Here is a 25,324-nt window from a genome sequence, read left to right as displayed (position 1 = left end):
TCGTAAGAGATACAGAGGTTGGACTGAAAAGATTAAACATGTATCTAAACAAATTTCAAGGTGATAACAGAAAGAGGAATGAGACATATCCAAATAAAAAAATGACTTTTTCTATTAAAAAAAAAAAAGCCCAAAGCATCCCAACAAATCCAAAGCAGGATAATTAGAAACTACAACTATAAATTCCCACAATAAAGACTTTTAATGAGGCCAGAGGGAAAATATAGATCAGCTGTAAAGGAAAGGCAATTAGATTAATCACATGCCTCAAAAAACAATGGATGCCAGTAAATAGAACGTATTGAATATGCTGGGGAAAAAAGATTCTCCTCCTAAAATTGCATTCATGGCAAAACCAGTTTCAAGAAAGATGCAAAATAAAGCGATCTTCAGACCAAAAAAAAAATTTTTTAAATTTAAAAATACACCCAGCTGAGGTTTAAAGGGGATACTTCAGATGGAACACATGTGCACATAAGTAAGGTCTCAGATGCAACAAATATTTAAAACCAAAAAACTGCTAAATACATTAAATATTTGCATAAATATCTTATACAAATAATGACTGCATAAAACAATACAATAAGGTATAATTTATGGAAACAATAAGTAGAACTAAAATAATGGACAACTGCAACTATATTTGGATACAGTCATCAGCATTAAACATTTATAAGTTTGCTACTTTTATTTTTTGTCTTTACTGATTTCAGGGAGAGGAAGGGCGAGGGAGAGAGAGAGATAGAAACATTAATGATGAGTCATTGACTGGCTGCCTCCTGCACGCCCCCTATTGGGGATTGAGAGCGCAACCCGGGCATGTGCCCTGACTGGGAATTGAACCTCAATCTCCTGGATCATAGGATGATGCTCAACCGCTTAGCCACTTGGTGAACCACTAAGTTCACTACTTATTAACGTTCGTTACTTTTAAGTAGACATATAAAAATATCTAGAATTAGCATTAAAAGAATAGACCAAACACATATCTAAGGGGAAAGGGTACTTACTATAAAACAAAAACAAGCACATAATGTGGTAAACTTAATCCAGCCCGCCAGCAATCACAATGAAGGTAAATGGAAGTTAATCCAGCTTAAAAAACAAAACATTAATCACAAAACCAATCTTACACCAAATGCAGAAAAAAGGTAACAGTCCCCAACTATTGAGGCTCACAGCATCCTGATACAAAAATACGACAAGAGAAGTAGAAATTAAAATCACAGGCTAACATCTCAATAAGAAATAATGAATGCAAGAATCCTAGACTGGACTATCAAATTGCGCCCAGAATTGCGGGGGGGGGGGGGGGGGGGGGGGGAATAGCTCAAGTCAAACTTGTTCTGGGAATGCAAGGGTAGTTTAACATTAGAAAATCTATTAATGAAAATTATATTAAGAGCCTGGCTGGGCATGGCTCACCAGTTCAGCATCGACCTGGGATCCAGGAGATCACGGTTGGATTCCCAATTGGGACACATGTCTGGCTTGCAGACTTGATCCCCAGTCAGGAGGCAGCTGATCAATGATGACTCTCTCATCACTGATGTTTCAACTCTCTCTCGGCCTCTCCCTTCCTCTCTCTGAAATCAATAAAAATATATTTGAAAAAAAAAAAAAGAGAAAAAAAATTGTATTAAAAGATTAAAGGAGAAAAGGGGCAGAGGTCAATGTAACAAATGCAGAAAAAAGTTTTTGATAGATTTTTAGTAGTATTTTTTGATACTCAAGATATCCCTTTCAAATTACTATGAACTTTTGACAGAATCCTAATAGTTTTTGGTATTTCTTTCCTTTCTGATACAAGAAATCCCAAATAATTACCTACTCCACATGTGATGTAAGCCATTATTTCATAAAGGACTGTATCCGTTTAGTGGAGGAATGGTATTTACTCACCATAATCTGGGTTCTTTAACCACTAGGAAGTTACAACTACTGTACTTGGTTGGCACCTCTTCCAAGCTTTTGCAATGAAAAGCCCAAGGGACATATTTTTCATAAAGTGAAGCAACTTGGAAAATATTTTTAAGAAAAAAAAGTCGTACGCTATACTGACATCTATTCAAATTTTGGGCTAGAATTTTTACTTAATATCTTTGATTTTGTATAACTCTTTTATGTTTGAAAAAAATTTGACTTCTAATGACAATAAAATATTTTCCCTATAATAGGTAGATGAAACCCATTCACATTTACTGGTATGACTAATATTTATTGCAATTTTGTATTAACATTTTATAATTATGTGTATTTAGCTATATTTCTCTTTGAAATGTATATTCTGTATTTTTAAATAAAAAGCTTTTTAGTACTTAGAAAGACCTATATATTTTTTTGTACTTCCACCTTTGCAAATGTCCTTTGTCTCTTTCTTTTCTCATGCAATTAAAAAAATTTTTTTTCACTGATTGATTTGAGAGAGAAAGAGGATGAGAGGGGGGGATGGAGGGAGAGAAGAAGGGAGAGAGAGAGATATCCATTTGTTGTTCCACTTACTTATGCATTCACTGGTTGAAGTTTGTATGTGCCCTTGATCAGAGATCAAACCCACAACCTTGGCGTATCAGGATGACGCGCTAACCAACTGGTTACCCAGCCAGGGCTTGCAATCTTATTTTCGAGATATAATTTGAACACTATAAAATTCACCCTTTTAAAGCGTACAATTCAGTGGTTTTTAAAATATATTCACAAAGTTGTACAACTGGTACCATTACCTAGTTCCAGAACATTTTCATCATCCCCCACAAAAAACTCCATACCCATTAGCATCTACTTTTTGTCTCTGTGGATTTCCCTATTCCGGATATTTTATATAAATGGGGTCATCCCATATGTGGCTTTTTGTGTCCGGCTTCTTTTATTTAGCATAATGTTTTCAAAGTCATCCATGTTGTAGTATATACCAGTACTTTTTATTGCAAAATAATTTTCCATCATATGAACATATAACATTTTGTTCATACAGTACATTTATCAAGTTGATGGACATTGGTTTGTTTCCACCTTTTAGCTATAATGAATACTGTTATGAACAATAGCAAACAAGATTTTAAATGGACATGCTTTCAATTCTCTTGGGTATATACTAACGAGTAAAACTGATGGGTCACAAGACAACTCTATTTTTACTGTCTGAGGAACTATCAAACTTTTTTCCAAAGTAGTTGCCACATGCAATGTATGAGGGCTTTAATTTATGCCAGTGATTTTCAACCTTTTTCATATCATGGCACACATAAATTACTAAAATTTTGTGGCACACCAAAAAATATATTATACTTTTTGCTAATCAGACAAAAAAAACCCCCACAGGTATAATTTTATTGATTTACATAATAATAATAATGATTACCTACCATTTTTGCTCCAAAGTGACTTTTTAAAAACATCAGGTGCCTATACTTGTATATAAGGATTTCTGGTACCAAGAATTAACCAATCAGACACAACCTTATTATGCAATGTGACCAGTAAGATGCAACTCTATTATGACCTATATATTTATGGTTCAAGACAAGGAACTTATACCAGATGGTTATTGTTGTGTTGGCTGTTGTAATTTTTTTTATTTGACAATCTAAGGGAAAAGAGGTCAGTGCCCCCAACTAAAGTCAGGTACTGCATGTTTTAACAATTCTTATGGCACACCTGTTAAAAGTCATTGCTCTATTCCGTTGCCAATACTTGTTATTGTCTGCTTGTTTTCTTATTATCCTTTTACTATATTGGGAAAACACTCTTCCTTGGACCTCTCGTGCTTCTACACATTTTACAGTGTTTGCCAAAAATACTAAGTCCTAATGGCTCATTCACTTAGCTATTTCCCAGAGTTGTGTGGTAGCAAGCAACCCTGAAGGACAAGATAATGTTTCTTGCTGGAATAAGAGCAGGCTTGCTTACTATAAAACCAGTATGTTACCTGAGCTCAGCGCTTCTTAGCTGCAATGCAAACCTACTATGTGTTTGGCATCCACCTGGGCCAGCTAACATTGCCTCCATGGGACTTGGGGAACACGGAGAACCTAGAGAAATATGCTAATCATTATTCTGTTTGTTATACCATGAGTCATAAAGTTTTTTGTTTCTGGCCCAAGTGTCTTGTATCAGCATCCATGAAATAATAATCAGCTTGTAAATACAGTAAAATCAAAATCCCACACCTGATATTATCTAAGTTAGCAACTTTTACTGGTGTTTTAACCCTCTTACCTATTGTTTATGCAACACACATATAACAATCAATAAGCATTCTTTCCTATATCACTCCTTTTCCTCTCTTTTTTAGTTGTCTTACTTCTACTTTATCACAGTACGTAACATATGTACAATAGTCTTTCCCTCACATCCCGATCCTATTTTTAGTCTTAGCAGGTTTATGTATTTTAAATGTTCATCAGCACTTCTTTTGCTGAGGTTTTCCCACTTACATCTCAGTTGGATAAAACATCCTCTAGTAGATTCCTTAAAAATAGCTCATGGGTGCATTAGTCCCTAAATTCTTATATGCTGAAAGCTGTTTCTCCATAACCTACATATATGAAAGGCTGTGGCTGAATACAAAATCCTAGGGTCACACTTTCCTTAGTTTGTTTTTTAAATGCTGCTCCACTGTTGCCTAGCTTTGGTTGCCTCAGTGGATCTTAAAATGTCTCAACTAGTGTAATTCTTTGTCTTTGGAAGTTATATAATGTTTTTCACTAAAAGCAATGAGGATTTTTATCTTTGAAATCTAAGAGTTTGAATTTCCACTATTTTCTCTAATACTTGTTTTTCCTCCAGTTTTGTAATATAACTGACAGTTGTATTTCTGTGCAAGTTTAAGATGTATGATGTGATTTGATACATTTATACGTGCAAAGTGATTTCCACCATATCCTTAGCTAACACCTCAATCACATCACAATAATTACCCATTTCATTTCTTTGGTGAGAATGGTTAAGAGCTCTCTCAGCAGCTTTCGAGAGTATAATTCAGTATATCTGACATTTTTTACTTCATTCTTCGTATCGTTTTTATTCACTTGGTTCTTTTCCTGCCTTTCTTCAATGTTCCTTAAATTTTCATTTGAGTCTCCCTGCAGTACCTTCTAATTTATTTGTTTCCAAGACAATTTTTTCTTTGTATTCCATTTCTTTATTGGGTTCATACTCTTTTTACTCCATTTTCTTTTCTTGGTTTTTAAATTTCTGATTCTACACGGTTTTTTAATATCCACAAATGAATACATGTAACTATCTAGAGTGTCATCACACTTTTCATCTTTGTGGTTGTTTTTCTGGGGATGGGGAGGAATTTCCCAGTTATGTAATAAATCTCATTCTCCTACATTTTTGTAACAGCTATATATAGATTTAATCTTCCCTTTTTACCTTTCTGTGGTACTAGGATGTTTTTACAAGATTCCTAGTTTAATAGGTACCCTCCTTTGTCAAATATTTTGAAGTCCAGGTATGTTGGGATACTTTTTTCACTTTGTTTTGCTAGTGGGAGAGGTTGTTAAGACCTTGATTTTGTAGGAACCTAAAACTTCCCCATGTACTTTTCTTTTTCAGCACTTCAATGCCAAAGGAAACTTCTTTTTATCTCGTCCTAAGCCTGAGTCTACTCACTTAGAATAATTCTGCAAGTTACTCATAATTCAAAATAACTTCCCTACACATGCACACATGCGCACACACATTTAATTTTAAACTTAGTGAGGTAGTCAATCTTTCTGGCAATGCACGTCAACTTGAGATTCATTTGCTAGCTTCCACCTTCTGTGTTTTCTGCAGATGTGCTTGGTCAGCCTTTGCTCACCACAAAGCCTTGCTGAGAGTTAGGAGCAAAGATGGGAGTGTGAGAGATCACATGCTGGGAACCGGTGGTTTCTCTTATATTTACAAATTATTTCCAAGTTTGGGCATTCTCTGTCTTCAATTTATGCTGTGAGCATGGTTTGTGTGTAGATTAGTTTTACCTTTCTTGTAGAGTTCTGCATTGTTTTTGAAGGAAATATTGAGAGACAGGTAGTTAAGTTGTTACCATTGTCTCTGGCTCCCCAGAAAAGTGAGATTTAAAAGTTAAATTAAAAAAAATGAACTAATAAACTTCTGTAGAGCAATGCCAGTTAAAAGATCAATGATATTGTGATGGGGAAGGTCTTTCTAATAAGCATGACTCCAAACCAAAACGTAAAAAAAAAAAGGAGATCAAAATAAATAAATACATGACAAAAATTCATTTTAGATAAAGTTATCAAATGATAAATTTACAGCTTCTTATAAATAAAAAGGCTCATTAACTTACTAATGTAAAGCTCCCACAAACAAATAAGAAATAATCCAAGTAGAAAAATGGACAAGAGATGTAAGTAATAAGAAAAACAAGTCCCCCATTAAGCATATGAGAACATGCATGTTAAAAGGTTTCCATATAATGTGTTAGATTAAGATGACTAGTATTTCAGATAATCAGGAGGGTGTTCATAATAGGTACTCTCAATTACCTACAGAGTTACTCAAATTTGTACAAATATATACATAATAAATCATTTGACAGAACTTATCAAAATAGTAAACAAGTACTTATAAACATATAGACACTTGGACCAAGCATTTTTATGAGTTCTAAGTAATTTTATCTAAAAAATACACAGACATTCCAAAGATGTGTACTGGTTCAAAATGTTCAATACATGTTTGTATTTCGAAAGATAATAGTAACTGGAAAAAAACACACCAAGATTCATCAATATGATGAAACAACAATTAAATCCTTCAGAAATCTCAAATAAAATCTTGAAATTATTTTGGATTATTTTCTCCTATAACTCATGAAGGATTTTAAACTATGCCGATTATCAATAAAATGTGGTTTCAGAATTTGAAAACTACCAACCATAAACATATACACAAGTATATATATATATACTTGATATAATTTTTTGGTTTTAAAAATTTTATGTATATACATTCATATTTTTTTCCCTGAAACATCTGAGTATAAATTTAATAGACAGTTCTTCTTGAACCCAAACATGCTAACGTATATTTCCTGAGAACAAAGACTTTGTCTTACAAAGCCACAATACAGTTACCAAAATCAGGAAATATCACCTAATAATCTTCAGTCCATATTCAAATGTGATCAACTGTACCAACAAATCTTACACCTGTGCCCTGCACTCCCTTTAATATTTAGTATAAAATCAAGCATTGTATTTAGTTATGTCTCTTTTTTCTTTTTTAATGTGGAACTGTTCCTTCCTGTTTCTTCACATTGGGATATTTTAAGAGTATAGACCAGTGGATTTGTAGAATGTCTTCAATTTGGTTTTTCGGATATTTCCTAATAATTAGATTCAAGTATGCACATCTGGCAGGAATATATCAGAGATGGTATCTAGTCCTTCTCACTGAATCTTATCAGTTGTAGTATGGTATCAGTTTGTATCCATATTGATGAATGATTTTTGTTACAGTGGTATTCTTTATGTTTCCCCATCAGAAATTTGGTAATTTTCCCCTTTGTAAATAGTCTGTGGGAAGATAACTCTGAGACTATGTAAGTGTTCTGTTTCTAATTAAACATTAGCTATGAGGTTTAGCATTCACCAACGATTTTCCAGCTTAATCTTTCTTCCATATTTATTAGTTGGCATTGGAATATTAGAAAAAACTTCCTTCCCCTTCCTCACTTCCTTCCCTCCCCTCCCTTCCAGTAGGACTTATAAATTCTCTTATTATACATGGGAGTACAATAAATTACGATTTTTAAATTTGGATTATCAAATTGTCCCAGACTTGGTCAATGTAAGTCCCTTCAATCTTGCTCCTCTGTCGTTGTGCCTGGTCCTTCTGATTCTTGGAACAGAATTATAGGGTGGGTGATGGAAATACTTTGTATTTTCATAGGGAGGGAGGTTATAAGGGTTTTTTAAAATATTTATTGTTGAGAGTATCCCATTTCCTCCCCCAATTGACCCCCTCCACTACACTCCCACCCCCTCCCCAGGCCTTCACCCCGTTATTAACTGTGTCCATGGGTTATACATATATGCATATAACTTCTTTGGTTAATCTCTTCCCACTCTCTACCCTCCACCCCCTTCCCTCCTTCCTCTGAAATATGATCATCTGTTGCATGTGTCAATGTCTCTGGATCTATTTAGTTCATCAGATTCTTTTGTTCATTAGCTTCTTCTTTAAGAAGACCCTGCAACTTTTCCTGTAGTGCTGGTCTGGTGGTGATGAACTCCTTTAGCTTTTTCTTATCAGTGAAGCTCTTTATCTGAGCTTCAAGTCTAAATGATAGCTTTGCTGGGTAGACCAATCTTGGTTGTAGTTCCACGTTTTTCATCATTTTGAATATTTCTTGCCACTCCCTTCTGGCCTGCAAGGTTTCTGTTGAGAAGTCAGCTGACAGTCGTATGGGTGCTCCCTTGTAGGTAACTAACTGCTTGTCTCTTGCTGCTTTTAAGATTCTCTCTTTGTCTTTAACCTTTGGCATTTTAATTATGATGTCTTGCTGTGGGTCTCTTTGGCTTCCTCTTCTTTGGGACCCTCTGTGCTTCCTGGAGTTGTAGGTCTATTTCTTTCCCCAGGTAGGGGAAGTTTTCTGTAATTAATTTTTCAAATAGGTTTCAATTTCTTGATCTCTTTCTTCCCTTCTGGCACCCCAATAATACAAATGTTGGGTCTCTTGAAGTTGTCCCAGAGGCTCCTTATACTATCTTCATATTTCTGGATTCTTTTTTCTTTTTGCTCTTCTGGTTGGGTGTTTTTTGTTTCCTCATGTTCCAAATTGCTGATTTGATTCCCAGCACCCTCTACTCTACTTTTGATTCCCTGTAAATTATTCTTCATTTCAGTTCGTGTAGCCTTCATTTCAAATTGGTACTTTATTATGCTATCGATTTTCTCAGTTATTTCCCTAATAGTCTGCTTAAACATTCTTACAAACAAAATTCTGAACTCTGTATCTGTTAGCTTGCTTGGATCTATTTCATTTAGTTCCTCTTCTAGAGATTTCTTCTGTTCTTTCCTTTGTGACATGTTTCTTTGCCTCCGCATTTTGGCTGCTTCCAGGTGTTTGTTTCTATGTATTAGGTAGAACTGCTATGTCTCCTGGAATATGTAGAGTGGCTTTGTGTAGTAGGTGTCCTGTAGGGTCCTGTGGCTCAGCCTCCCCAGTCACCTGAGCTGGGTCTTCTAGGTGCTCCTTTATGTGGGCTGTGTGCACTGTCCTGTTGCAGTTGAGCCTTGGTCGCTGTTGATGTCCCTGGGTGGAATTGACCCCCAGGCCAATCAGCTGTGAGGACCAGCTGTAACTACAGCCAAAGAGCTGCTGTGCTGGAGACACCCCTACGGAGCAGGATTTACTTCAGTGGGGCTTTGGTGTTCACCAAGTGCACCCCTTGAGTGTGTCACTCGTGGATATAATAGGGTTGTAATCCAGTGTGGTTGAGTCTGACCACTGGGTACACTGTCCCTGGGGCCGCCCAGGAGGAGGTGCAGAGTCAGCCTCTGCCAGTGCCTTGTCCAGGACCACCTAGCGTGAGCTACACAGCAAACCGTAGTTGGCTGCCACTTGTGCTGGGCTTGGCATTGTCCAAGAGAGGAGAAGCTATGAAATGATGCAGGCTGCCACTAGTGCCAGGCCTGGGGCCGCTTATCAGGCTGTATGGGGCACACTACTGCTTGTTTGAGAGATTTTAGGAAAGTCCTAAGCATGAGGCTCGAGAGGCCACTTGCATAGAAGAGACACTGGAAAAGGCTTGGATGAGCTTGCAGGTGGGGAGGGGCGGGGCCTCCGGGAATCGCGGGGCAGGGCCAAAGGTGTGAGTCAGGTGCTGGCGATTCAAATATGCTGCCTGCCTACCAGCTTGTGCGGAGAGGACTCGCCAAAGGAGCAATGGCCTCTGCCAGCTCTTCTACCTGGGAGAAAGCTGCCCCTCCAGCTCTTGCCCCGACTTCAGGCAAGTTAGTTCCTCCTCAAACGTCCCATGTTCCTTTCCAGCTGCTGCCCGGCACTGAGGCTCAGAAGGAGCGCGTCTGAGTCCACGCGCGGGCCCTTTAAGAGGAGCTGCCTGGGATTCCCTTACCCTCTGGGACCCTCAGCCACAGTCCCTGCTGATTTTCACAGCCCGAAGTTGTGGGGATTTCTCTTCCCTGCCGTGGAGCCCTGGGCTGGGGGCCTGATGTGGGGCTGGGACCCTCACTCCTCCGGGAAACCTCCACTGCCAAGATGTCCCTCCTAGGTTTACCCCGAGGCACCGGGTGTGAGCCCGTGGCGGTGTCTCTGCGATTCAGCCCTGATCCGCCTGCGTCTCTGCCCCTCCTACTGGTCTCGGTGCTTCCTCAGTTCCCTGGCTGTAGGGCTTCTGTTCAGTGAGATTTCAGGAGGCTCTGAGTGATGGTGGTTCTGCGTTTTAGTTGTAATTTTGATGTGGTTGTGGGAGGCAGCAGGTACAGCTGTTACCTACGGTGCCATATTGTTTCTCCAGGGGTATGTATTTTTAAAATCTCAACGAAGTGTACATTTAAAACATGTACATGTGTATGTTAATACTTAAGCTAATACTGCTTTCTAAATGGGTAAGCAATTCCTTTTTTTTTTTTTAATCCTCATCAGAGGATATTTTTTCCATTGAGAGAACGGAAGGGAGTGAGAGGGGAGAGAGTGAAACATTAATGTGAGAGAGAGACATCAATTGGTTACTGCATGCACCCCAACCGGGGCCAGGGATCGAACCTGCAACCAAGGTATGTGCCCTTGACCTAGAATGAAGCCTGAGATCCTCTGGTGCACTGGGCAACGCTCTAACCACTGAGCCATGCACTGGCCAGGGCTGGGCAAGCAATACTTAAACTACCTTATACATAAGTAAAGATACCAATGATAATGAAAAACAAGTTTCTCATGGTTAGAGAAAGGCAATACAAATAAGCAAAAAGGAAAACCAAAATAAACTCTGGGTTTTAAACATAGATATATAGATATAAAAAATAGAGACATGTGTATATATTTAAGTAGTGCAGACATACACTAAGACACATTTTCTAGCTCTCTTCCTTAAGAAGCCTATAGCAATGAAAACTGGCAGCCAGACCTCAGTTTCTAAACAGTACTATCCTCCATTAAAACCAAGCAGATCTCCTTAGAGAAAAGGCTAACTCCAAGTTTGGGGTGGGGAAAGTATGTTTTCCCTTCAATTTCAAAAGAAAACTAATAATTAAATACACTGAACTATGCTCTTAAAAATGGTTAAGATGGTAAATTTTATGTTGTGTATTTTACCACAATAAAACAATGAAAACATTGCAGTAAAAGCACTACTCCTTTCCCATAAAGTATGAGAAATACCAAATACATCAACTGACAAATAAATGAGAAAACCAGTATGCCTGAGGTAGTTTTCTTGCCATGTTCCTCAATATATTTATTTTAAAAAGGCAGTTCTGAGGCTATAAATAAATATGTCATCTATACCAACGTTTAAAGAAAATAAACAAAATAACACATAGTCCAAGCCTTGAACAAACTTGAATTCAAGCACAATTCATTGAATACTTACTATGCAGGCAGCGCTATGCACAGTAAGACATAATCTTTGCCTTTTAGGAGCTTAAAATCCAGTTGTTTTTATAAAATATAGGACACTAAATTCATGATAATGTAGATGATGCAGTTTGGGAAACAGAAAACAAACTATTTTAAGATGTCAATCTGACTATAGAACCATAAAGTGGACAATTGGTTTAGCTTTTTTTAGTGCCCTGGCATTAAAATGTTTCATTAAGAATTCAACTTCACTTCTCAATAGTTTAAATCAAATCAGATGACAAGATCCTCTTCATGAGATGCTAGCAGGACAATGAGCCCATTCAGTATAAGCTATTTTCTAGTAAGGTCATCTCAGAACAAGGTAAAAGGAAGCTGTGTTCTAAATTCTTCTAAAGCTTAAAAAAAAAGGTCAGATTTTTCTCAAGTTACATCAACTACCTAGCTTTCTTAGGAAAAAGTAAAGAATTATTCCTTAAGTACACTCTGTAAAAATGTTAAGATCTAAACCATTTCTTACTTGAATTGTCTTTCTTTTTTTTTCTTCTCCCTCCTGCAAGTTGAGGGCACAGAATATAAATGTTCGAAAGATTGTTAATTACACTGAAGAGGAAATAGAAAACACTTGAAATTTCAGGGTCACTTTTCAAAGCCTTTATTTAAATTTTCTGGTAGAAGTGGTAAAAGAAGTTACCAAATCTGGAACATGTTATATATAATTGTATCATGTTCCAAATTCTCTCAATGATAAAAAAAATTTAAGAAAATAAAAATGTATCAAACTTGGTAGATAGTTCTGACGCTACTTAATAAAATATTTAAGAAGTCATAATAATGGAACCTCCTTGAGTATTTAAAAGTCTACTACATTTAAAGTTGAAACTGAAGCACATCAAAAAACAATTCAGCATTCTTTAAAGTTCTTACCACAATCATTTCTGAAGGCTCTAATACAAGACAATCACATCCTCTTTTTCCTCCAAACTGCTTACCAAAACTATAAAAACAGAAAAATAATTTCTTTAGCAAAGGTTACAAATAAAATATATTAATATAGGAAAAAAACAAACAACCAAAAATCAAACAAAAAATCCCACAACCCTATATGTTAACCAAGAAATTCTGGTCCTATCACTTTTATTAATAAGATTTTCTTAAAAAACAAAACATATAACTGATCTCAATACAATTCTGTGTGAAAATTCTTTTAAAATTTCTGCTTTTATCTAGCCTCTGAAACTGGTTATAAAAGAACTCTAATCTCAAATTCTGAACATCTATCAATATGTGCTGAATAAAAATAAAAACACACCTAATATAGACTAGAGCCACAATTATGGAATATTTTATAAAAGTAAATTATTATAGTATTTTGGGAGTGGTATTAAACAACAGCTATCAACAACTTTAGAAATATTCACATTTGAGTATATAAAGAAATGTAGTAAGAAACAGAGATGATTCATTTAAAAATCGTGTTGAAGCCACTAGCTAGCTCTGGAAAAAACTAAAACTGGGTTTGTTTGTTTTTTAAATGTATTTTTATATCCTTCATGTGGGAGAAAAATTTCTAAGCAAATCAAAAAAGAAAGCATTTATAAAGGAACAGATTAATGTTTTCATTAAAAAAATAAATAAATTTTTTAAAAGGTAGGGAACAACAAAAACTCGATAATTGTAATATACAAAAGGTGAACATATGATACAGAGTGCACTTATAAAATTACAAAAGCCATCTAAAATATTATATAAAAATTAAGTATCGTGGCCAATTATACATTATATATAATTTATTCCAAAAATAACCAAATATAAAAAAACTCCATTAATAATGCAAACAAAATATAAAATACCAAAAAATAAACTTAAGAAATATAAAAGTCATTTATAAAAAACTATACAATTTTATTGATGGACTGGAAATAGGGACTGAATGAAAAAAGTGACAGCATGTCAGTTCTCCACAAAGTATAGGGTTATATACAAATATTAGTTTATAACAAAATTCCAATCAAAATCCAAATGATTTTAGAACAAAAATTCTCATTTTCCTTAAGCAGTAGAACTGTATGTTTTGTGTTTGCCCAAACTTTAACATCATCTAATACATAGAACAAAAACAAATTTGTAAAAGTGTGCTTTCATACAAGATGGAATAACAGGTACTAGGTTTATTCTCTCACCTGAGAAAACAAAGTATATAAAACAACAATTTCAAGACACTGGATAACATGTAGGACAGGGCTGTGCACCCTAACAGAAAAAACACACACACTAAGATGACCCCTACAATATTCCATTTTCCCACTTACATAGGCAGTATCTAGACTACAATGCAAAAGAGAAGCCTAACAGAGCCTGGCAGTCTCAATGAATTGAAGAGACAGAGATAGCTTTGGGGTGTGGGTGATGGGGAAAAGATCATTAAAATTTACAGGGCAGACAACAGAAAAGGAGGGAGCAGGAGAGAGAGACAGAGAGAATGAAAATGTGCACGAGAGTGCACGTGTGAACACACGTATGTACTTTGGTGACATTCAGAAAGGTTCCCTTGAGTCTCTGAGTGAGTACTATGAATATATGAGAACAAACCAACTAAAAGCCAGAATGCAAAGATGACAGAAATTATCTCTGGTGAGCATGTAGAAATCATTAACAAAATAACAGCAAACCAAATCCTGTAATGTATTAAACACTGTGAACAAGTTGTGGTTATTCTAGAAATGCAAGGAAGTTTAACATCATAAATCAATTAATACAATATACTCTGCTAGTAAAATAATGTACAAAACCCACATGATCTTTCCAGTAAACACAGAAAAAAATTTGACAAAATTTAAACTTGTTCATGATAAAATCTTTTGAACCTACTAGATACACAGAAGGAAGCTTCCTAATTGTCATCTAGGGCATGTATTAAAATTTTAAATTTATTGAGACTTGTTTTTTGGCCTAGAATATGCTCTAGAATAGAGAATGATCTGTATATAAGTCTGAAAAAATTATGTATCAAATCAAAGTGGTTGATAGTACTTTCCAAGCTTTACCCTTTACTAATTTTTCAGGCTAGTGGTTCTATCAATTATTCAGAGTAGAGTTTGAAATCTCTAGCTGAATTTCTACTGCTTCTTTCAATTCTGTCAGTTTTTACTTTTCCATATTTGGTGGCTCTATTATTAAATGCATATACAATAAAACTGTCATGTGCTCCTAAAATTATGATCTTGACACTGTGAAATTTTGATCTCAGTCTCTAGTAATATTCCTGTTTTACAGTCTGTTTTGACTGATGTTGATATGACCAACTCTAGTTTTTTTATGAATACAATTTGCCTAGTATATTCTCTTCCATCCTTTTACTTTCAATGTCTTTCTGCTTAAAGATAAAGGATTTCCCGTAGGTAGCACATAATTAAATCTTGGATTGTCATAGAATCTGATCATCTCTTACCTTTTGACTGGACTGTCTAGACTATGCACTTGCAATAAAATTATTGATGTGGTTGCATTATGTCTGCCATTTTCCTATTTATTCTGTAAATGCCTCATCTTTTGTGTTCCTCTATTCCTCCTTTATTTCCATCATTTCTGTTAAATGAATATTTTAACTCCTTTGGTGATTTTTAAATGTGATTTTTTGTTACATTAATGGTTAATCTAGAGAGAACATTGCATCATGAATAAGACAAGGCTATCCACTGTCACTACTTCAAACCAACATTGAACTGCAGATTCCAGCCAGTGTAATAAAGCAAGAAAAGACATTAGAGGCATACATATGGAAAGGAAGACATAAAGCAGTCTTTACGAAAGACAACCGATTCTGTACATAGAAAACTCTAAGGATCTACAAACTAAACTATTAGAACTTAAGAGTATATCAAGGTCGCAGGATATAAGATCAATATATAAAAACCAAATGTATTTCTCTATACTAGCAATAAAATAAAACAAAAGAAAACAATGCCATTCAGAACGGTATTAAAAATATTTGGGAATAATTTTACAAAAGTGTAAGACGTATACACTGAAAAATGCAAAATATTACTGAGAGAAATTAAAGAAGATGTAAATATATATAGCAACAATTCATGTTCATAGATTGGAAGATGTAATGCTGTTAAGACTGCAAGTCTCTTCAAATTAATCCATAGATTCTAAATATTTCTGGACATTCAGTTTCCAGTCTGGCACGTAAGAATATTGGAAATTGCACTCTGTGCTAATAGCAAATAAAATGCTAAACAAATTGAAAAATCAATGACCTTTCATAGATCTGTAAGAGAAGTGGGGTAACAAGAACAAAAATACTGTCCACAAACTGGAGAAAATGACAGATGAATACAGAGAATCACAACTTAGAGCAGCAATCTCCAAGTGAACTAGTGCCAGGATAGGGAAAATCAAACCGAACTGCAGAATCATAATGAACTGCTGGAAGTTCAAAGTAGGCAACTGAGTGTTAAAACTCCAATGAGATGCAGGTCACTGAAGGGGCCTCCAAACCTCTTTCAGTTTTACATTATGGATTTCTGCCAGGTTCCCACAGTAAATAAGAGAGAAAAACCCCTTGTGCTCCTGGCAATGGGAGGGGAAAAGGAACTATTTTGAAAAATCCCACAGCAAGGTCTGCCCTTAGGAGAAATTATTCTATCAGAGACCTACAGAAAGGGAAATAATACCCAACTCAAGTTGGCTCTAGCCTTCCATAGCAGAAGCAAAGTACCTAACTCCAACCCACCCTAGCTATTATCCTGTCCCACCTAAAAGGAGGAAAAAAACAAACCTGAGACACACTTGTAAAGTTCAGAGGCAAAGGCTCACTAAAAGACTAATACCTAATACCTAATCACAGGACTACAAAATGCTTTCTCTCTCCCTACACCTTACAGCAATTCCTTTGGCCCAGAACCTGATGTCTGGCTATCAAGAAAAAAATTACAAGGCATACTAAAAGGCAAAATAGACAGGTGGAAAACAGAGCAAGCTTAAGAACCAGATTCGGATATGGCAGGGATGTATAAAAAGAATTATACAACATGACCAACTGGGTTTTCCCCAGGTATGTGAGGCTGGTTCAGCAGTAAAAAATCATTTAATGTAATCCATCACATCAAAAAACTAAAAAAAAATGCATAATAATATCAATAATGCAGAAAAAGTATTTAAGAAAATAGAATATCCATTCATAAAAACGTAGTAAACAAGGAATAGAGGGAAACTTCCTGAACTTGATAAAGACTATGTAGAAAAAACAACAGCTAATATACTTAATGGTGAGAAACTCAATGCTTTACTACTAAGATCAAGAACTAAGAAATGATGTCCCCTTTCAATCACTGCTTTTCAAAATCATCCTGAAAGTCCTAGCTAATACAATAAAATAAGAGAATAAAAGATATTCATGTTGAGAAGGAAGACATAAAACTGTCCTTGTTTGCAGATGACATGATTACCTATATAGAAAATCTGAGAAAAACTGACAATTGCTTTACCATCATGTAGACCATTAATGAAAAAGTGGAATGTGAAATAAAAAATACAATGCCATTTTATTAGCATCCAAAAAAAAAAGAAATACTATGGTAAAAATCTAACCAAATATGTACAAGATCTATATGAGGAAAATTACAAAACTGATGAAAAATATCACAGCAGAACTAAATAAATGAAGATAATCCATGTTCATGGATAGGAAGACTCAATGTTGTAAAATGTCAGTTCTCCCCAATGATTTATAGACTCAATGCAATCGCAATCAAAATCCAGAAAGTTATTTTGTGGACACTAAAAAATTTATTCTAAAGTTTCTACAGAAAAAGAAAAGGCCCAGGATAGCTAGCACAACACTGACAAAGAACAACGAAGTCAGAGGATTGATGCTATCCAACTTCAAACTTACTATAAAGCTACAGTAATCAAGGCAGTGTGGTATTAGTGAAAGAACAGACAAATAGATCAATGGAACAGAACAGAGAACCCAGAAACAGACCCCCAAATACAGTCAACTGATCTTTCACAAAGGAGGAAAGGCAACACAATAGAGCAAAGTTAGTCTTTTCAACAAATGGTGTTGGAACAACTGTACATCCACATGCAAAAAAAGAAAAGAATCTAGATACATACATTACACCCTTCACAAAAATGAATTCAAAATGGATCAAAGATCTAAATGTAAAATGCGAAACTATAAAACTCCCAGTAGGTAAAAGAAGAAAACTTGGGTTACTGTGGGCATGGAGATGATTTTTTAGCTATGACACCAAAGGCGTAATACATAAAAGTAATAACTGATAAGTTGAACTTCATTAAAATTAAAAACTTGTTATAAAAAAGGCAAAGTCAAGAGAATGTGAAGACAAACCATAGACTAGAAGAAAGTATTTGCAAAAGGTATACCTGATAAAGGACTGTTATGCAAAATATACACAGAACTCTTATAACTCAACAATAAGAAAACAAACATAATTTAAAAAGGAGCCAAAGACCTTAACAGACACCTCATCAAAGAAGATATACAGATGGTAAGTAATCACATAAAAAGACATTCCACATCAGGGAAATGAAAATTAAAACAACAAGATACCACTATACCCTATCAGAATAGCCCAAATCCGAAACACTAACAATACCAAATGCTGGTGAGGATGTGGAACAACAGGAACTCTCATTCACTGCTGGTAGTAACACAAAATGGTACAGCCACTTTGGATGACAGTTTGGCAATATCTAACAAAGCTAAAAATACTCTTACCATATAATCTAGTAATCATGTTTCTTGGTATTTACCCAAAGAGTTGAAAGCTTAACATTCATACAAAACCTGCATGGGGACATTTGTAACAACTTTATTCATAACTGCCAAAACTTGGGTACAAAAATCCATTGCCTTATTGTATACTAACAACAAAACTTAAGAAAAAGAAATGAAAAAACAATTCCTTTTGTAATTGCAACCAAAAGAATAAAATACCTAGGAATAAACTTAACAAAGAATGTGAAAGGCCTATATACTAAAAATTACAAAACATTTTTAGAAGAGATTGAAAAAGACACAACAAAATGGAGAAATATCCCATGTTCATGGATTGGAAGAATCAACATAGTTAAAATGCCCATATTACCCATAGCAATATACAGATTTAATGCAATCCCCATCAAAATATCAATGTCATTTTTTAAAGAAACAGAATGAGAAACCACTAGATATGTATGGAACCAAAAAAGAACTTAATAGCCAAAGCAATCCTAAGAAAAAAGAACGAAGCTGGAGATATCATGCTACCTGACTTCAAACTATACTACAGAAGTACGATAATAAAAACAGCATGGTATTAGCACAGAAACAGTCACAAAGATCAGAAGAACAGAATAGAGAGCCCAGATATAAAACCACATATATAGGCAGTTAATTTTTGGCAGAGGAGCCAGAAACACATACTGGAGTAAAGACAGTCTCTTTAATAAATGGTGCTGGGAAAACTGGAAAGCCACATGCAAAAGAAAGAAACTGGATTATAGTTTGTCCCCATGTACAAAAATAAACTCAAAATGGATCAAAGACCTAAATGTGAGACATGAAACAATAAGTTACATAGAAGAAAACATAGGTACCAAACCTAGGGACCTTGGTCATAGAGAACATTTTATGAACTTGACCCCAAAGGCAAGGGAAGTAAAGGCAAAAATAAATGAATGGGACTATATCAAACTAAAAACCTTCTGCACAGCAAAAGAAACTGACAACAAAACAAAGAGGCAGTCAATCAAATGGGAGATGATATTTGTAAACAGGAGCTCCAACCAAGGTTTAATTCCCAAAATATATAAAGAACTCATACAACTCAAAACCAAACAAACAACCCAATCAAAAAGTGGGCAAAGGACCCGAACAGACACCTCTCCAAAGACATACGAAGAGCCAATAGACATATGAAAAGATGTTCAACCTCACTAGCAATTAGGGAAATACAAATCAAAACTACAATGAGATACCATATCATGCCTGTTAGAGTGGCTATTATCAACAAGACAAGCAATAACAACTGTTACGAGAGGTTGTGGAGAAAAGGGAGCCCTCATTCACTGCTGGTGGGAATGCACACTGGTTCAACCACTATGGAAAGGAGTATGGCGACTGTCAAAACATTAAGAACAGAGCTGACATACAATCCAGCAATCCCTTTCCTGGGTATATATCCGAAAAACTCGAAAACATGTATTCACAAAGATATATGTACCCCTATGTTTACTGCAGCATTACTCACAGTGCTCAAGACATGGAAACCTCCAAAGTGTCCTGTGATATAAGCTGGATAAAGATGATGTGGTAAAATTTTCACCAGTATTAACAACAATATACATCTCTCTCTCTCTCTAAGCGTTACTTTTCTTTCTTTCTCTCTTTGTTTTTTTTTTTAAGCATTTGTGTGTGTGTGTTTGTGTGTGTGTGTGTGTGTGTGTTCTCCCTTCACTCTCCCAGTTCTATTTTCACTTGGGTTGTTTTCATTGTGACTCTCAAGATATTTTGTAAGATACCTCTTGTTTCCTGGAAGTTTAGCTGTGTATTGTCCTGCCTTGCCAACACCCGTACAACAGCTTACACGACGAGGTTGGGGCTGAGACACAGTTAGCCAACCTGAGAGGAGGGTCCTCCCAAGGACTGATCAATGACAATCTAGACCCAACCACAACAGGAGAACATAAAGAAACCAAAAAAGGGACACCCACAAGAGGGGCACGCCTAGAGCAAAGAGCTCAGAAGTATAAGGAAAACACACCTCTGGGCTCCACTGGACTCACAAGACAAAATCCCATCCCACAAGACTGGGAGACAGCAAATATATCTAATTTATAGATACAAACACTAAGACCTACCAAAATGGGGAGACAAAGAAACAACCCCCAAAATAAAGGAAAAATCGCCAGAAAAAGACTTTGATGAGATGGAGTTAAGCAAGTTATGAGAAACTGAGTTCGTGCATGGATGATGAAGATTTTCAAGGAACTTAAGAAGATACTAGATGATAAGATCAAGGACCTTAGTGAAAACATGAAATAAGAGATACCATAAACAAAACTCAGACAGAGATAAAGACTGCTGTATCTGATATCAAGAATGCACTGGAAGGAATTAAAAGCAGGCTCAATGAAGCAGAGGATAGAATAAGTGATTTAGAAGACAAGGTAGAAAAAAATCACACAATAATTGCAGTAAAAAGAAAAAACACTTAAAAAGCATGAGGACAGTCTAAGGGAGCTTTGGGACAACATGAAGTGAAAAACATTCGCATTATAGGAGTGCCAGAGGGGGAGGAAAGAGGGGGAGGAAAGAGAGCAAGGGATAGAGAACTTGGTGGATGAAATAATGATAGAAAACTTCCCTAGTCTGGTGAAGGAGAAAGCCACAGAACTTCAGGAAGCACAGAGGGTTCCAAACAAGAGGGACCCAAACAGACCCACTCCAAGATACATCATAATTAAAATGGCAAATGGCAAGGACAAAGAGAAAATATTAAGGTCTGCGAGAGACAAGCAGTGACCTACAAGGGAACCCCCATAAGGCTGACAGCTGATTTCTCAACAGAGACTCTTCAGGCCAGAAGGGAGTGGCATGAAGTTGTGCAAGTAATGAAGAGCAAGAACATGCAACCAAGATTGCTTTATCCAGCAAGGCTATCATTTAAAATTGAAGGTGAAATAAAGAGCTTCCCAGACAAAAAAAGGCTAAAGGAGTTCAGTACCACTAAACCAGCATTGCAAGAAATGCTAAAAGGACTGCTTTAAGAAAAGAAGGAATAGTGAGAGAAAGGTCCATCAGCATAAAGGGGGAAAACAGCATTAAGTAAGTTGATATCAACAGTAACCTTAAATGTAAATGGAATAAATGGTCCAATCAAAAGACAAAGGGTAGCTGAATGGATAAGAAAACAGGACCCAAATATATGCTGTCTACAAGAGACCCACTTGAGAGCAAAAGACTCACACAGGCTAAAAGTGAAGGGATGGAGTAAAATATTCCATGCAAATGGAAAGGAAAAGAAAGCTGGAGTAGCGATTCTTATTTCTCACAAAACAGACTTCAAAATAAAGACCATAACGAGAGACAAAGATGGTCACTAAATATTACTAAAGGGATCAATCCAACAGGAGGAAACAACCCTTATAAATATTTATGCACCCAATACAGGACCACCTAAATACATAAAAAATTTCTTGGGGGACTGTAAAGGGGAGATTGACAGCAACACAATCACAGTGGGGGACTTTAACACCCCACTGTCAGCATTAGACAGATCATCAAGACAAAAAATCAACAGGGAAACGCACACCTTAAATGAATCACTAGACCTAATGGACTTAATTGACATTTACAGAACATTTCACCCCAAAGCAGCAACATAGACATTCTTCTCAAGTGCACATGGAATATCCTCAAAAATAGACCACATGTTAGGGCACAAGGCAAGTCTCTACAAATTCAAGAAGATTGAAATCATATCCAGCATCTTCTTGGATCACAATGCCATGAAATTAGAAATCAACCGCTATAAAAAAACTCAAAAATATTCAAACACATGGAGGCTAAATAGCATGTTATTAAACAATGAATGGGTTACCAAGGAGATCAAGGAAGAAATCAAAAACTTCATGGAAAGTAACGAAAATGAACAGACAACAACCCAAAACCTATGGGACACGGCGAAAACAGTCCTGAGAGGAAAATTCATAGCGTGACAGGCCTATTTCAAGAAACAAGAAAAAGATCTAATGAACCATCTAACACAACAACTAAAAGAACTAGAAAGAGAACAGCAAGGAAAGCCCTGAGGAAGTAGAAGAAAGGAAATAATAAAGGTTAAAGCAGAAATTAATGACATAGAGACTAAAAAAAAACAATACAAAAAATCAGGGAAACCAAGAGCTGGTTCTTGGAAAAGGTAAATAAGACTGATGCAGCTTTAGCCAGACTCACTAAGAAACAAAGAGAGAGGACCCAAATAAGTAAAATCAGAAATGAAAGAGGCGATGTAACAACTGACCCAACAGAAATACAAAGGATTGTAAGAAAATATTATGAGCAACTATATAGTAACAAATTGGACAACATGGGGGAAATTGGACAAATTCCTAGAAGCATACAATCTTCCAAAAGCTGAATCAAGAAGAGGCAGAACACCTGAATAGGCCGATAACAACTAATGAAATTGAAGCAGTAATCAAAAAACTCCCAGCAAACAAAAGTCCTGGACCAGATGGATTTACAGGCGAGTTTTACCAAACATTCAAAGAAGAATGAAAACCTATTCTATTCAAACTATTCCAGAAAATTCAAGAGGAGGGAAAACTCCCAAACTCTTTTTATGAGGCCAGCATCATCCTAGTCCCCAAACCAGATAAAGATGCTACAAAGAAAGAAAATTACAGGCCAATATCCCTGATGAACACAGATACTAAAATCCTCACTAAAATACTAGCAAACCAGATCCAGCAATACATTAAAAAGATCATACATCATGACCAAGTGGGATTTATTCCGGGGATGCAAGGCTGGTACAAAATCCACAAATCAATAAATGTGATACATCACGTAAACAAAATGAAGGACAAAATCATATGATCATATCAACAGACGCAGAAAAAGCATTCAACAAAATCAGCCACCATTTCTGATAAAAACTCTCAGCAAAGTGGGAACAGAGGGATCATACCTCAACATAATAAAGGACACATATGACAGACCTACAGCCACCATCATACTCAATGGGCAAAAACTAAAACCATTTCCATTAACAACAGGAACAAGACAGGGATGTCCACTTTCACCACTCTTACTCAACATAGTACTGGAAGTCCTCGCCACAGCCATCAGACAGGAAGAAAACATAAAAGGTATCCAAATTGGAAAGGAGGAAGTAAAAATGTCATTATTTGCAGATGACATGATATCGTACATAGAAAACTCTAAAGACAGCATCAAAGTACTACTAGATTTGATAAACGAATTTGCAAAGTAGCTGGATACAAAATCAACATCCGGAAATCAATGACATTCCTATACACAAACAATGAACTTTCAGAGAGAGAAACTAAAAAAGCAGTATCATTTACCATTGCAACTAAAAAAATAAGATAACTAGGAATAAACTTAATCAATGATATAAAAGACCATGTAGAAAACTACATGACACCAAAAAAAGAAACAGAGGAAGATTTAAACAAGTGGAAGAATATACCATGCCCATGGATTGGAAGAATTAATATCATTAAAATGTCCATACTACTCAAAGCAATTTATAAATTTAATGCAATTCCTATGAAAATACCAACAGCGTATTTCACAGACCTAGAACAAACATTTCGAAAATTTATATGGAACCAAAAAAGACCCCGAATAGCTGCAGCCATCTTGAGAAAAAATAGAGGGATCACATTACCAGACTTCAAACTGTATTACAAAGCCACTGTAATCAAAACGGCTGGTATTGGTACAACAACAGACATATAGATCAATGGAACAGAACAGAGACCCTAGAAATAGACCCACGCCATTAATGTCAGTTAATATTTGACAAAGGAGGCAAGAGTATCCAATGGAGTAAAGACAGTCTCTTCAATAAGTGGTGCTGGGAAAATTGGATACATGCAAAAAAATGAAACTAGACCACCAACTTTCACCATACACAAAAATAAACTCAAAATGGATAAAAGACTTAAATGTAAGTCATGAAACCATAAAGATCCTGGAAGAAAACATAGGCAGTAAAGTCACAAACATCCCACATAGTGGACTTTTTACTGATACATCTCCTAGTGCAAGAGAAATAAAAGAAAAAATAAACATACGGGACTACATCAAACTAAAAAGCTTCTGCACAGCAAAAGAAAACAGCCTCAAAATACAAAGGAACCCCACGGTCTGGGAAAACATATTTGCCAAGGATGAATCTGATAAGGGGCTAATTTCCAAAGCGTACAAAGAACTCATACTACTCAGCAAGAGGAAGACAAGCAACCCAATTAAGAAATGGGCAAAGGACTTGAATAGACACTTCTACAAAGAGGACATACAGATGGCCAAGAGACACATGAGAAAATGCTCAACGTAGCTAATCATGAGAGAGATGCAAATTAAAGCCACAATGAGGTATCACTTCACACCTGTCAGAATGGCTACCATCAACAAATCAACAAACAACAGGTGCTGGCGAGGGTGTGGAGAAAGGGGATCCCTAGTACACTGCTGGTGGGAATGCAGACTGGTGCAGCCACAATGGAAAACAGTATGGAGGTTCCTCAAAAAATTAAAAATGGAGCTGCCTTTTGACCCAGTGATTCCACTCCTAGGAATGTATCCTAAGAATCCTGAAACATTAATCAGAAAGAATACGTGTACCCCGATGTTCATAGCAGCACAGTTTACAATAGCTAAGATCTGAAAACAGCCCAAGTGCCCATCAGTAGATGAGTGGATAAAAAAGCTGTGGGACATTTACACCATGGAATACTACGCAGCTGTAAAGAAGAACAACCTCGTATGTATGGACCTGGAGAAAATTATGCTAAGTGAAATAAGCCAGGCAGCGAAAGACAAACATCACATGATCTCGCTTATACGTGAAATCTAAAGAACTTAATAAACTGAACAGAATAGATTCAATGACATGGAAGCATAGATGAGACTAATGAATGTCAGAGGGATGGAGGAGGGTGGGTGGGTGGAGGGGAAGAGAGTAACCAAAGAATTTATATGCATAATGCACAACCCAA

The 25,324-nt window shown here is 36.1% G+C and overlaps 1 protein-coding gene across 6 annotated transcripts in view; it reads right to left on the bottom strand.

Annotated features, from left to right (window-relative positions):
• RAPGEF6 (Rap guanine nucleotide exchange factor 6) overlaps positions 1-25,324 on the bottom strand; it is a 186,207-nt gene that overhangs the window by 116,348 nt on the left and 44,535 nt on the right. For 5 of the 6 annotated variants that reach the window (XM_087816409.1, XM_087816407.1, XM_016197093.2 and 2 more), the window contains exon 5: positions 12,482-12,551. The exons of the other annotated variant lie outside the window; for it this stretch is intronic. In XM_087816409.1, coding sequence (XP_087672535.1) covers positions 12,482-12,551 — 70 coding nt within the window. The remainder of the gene's footprint in view (positions 1-12,481; positions 12,552-25,324) is intronic. 6 annotated transcript variants of the gene reach the window in all.

The sequence above is a fragment of the Miniopterus natalensis genome, chromosome 4, assembly GCF_054644295.1.
Source record: "Miniopterus natalensis isolate mMinNat1 chromosome 4, mMinNat1.hap1, whole genome shotgun sequence".
Lineage (NCBI taxonomy): Eukaryota > Metazoa > Chordata > Mammalia > Chiroptera > Miniopteridae > Miniopterus > Miniopterus natalensis.
Note: the sequence above shows the minus strand (reverse complement) of the source record. Positions and strands in the feature narration are given on the sequence as shown.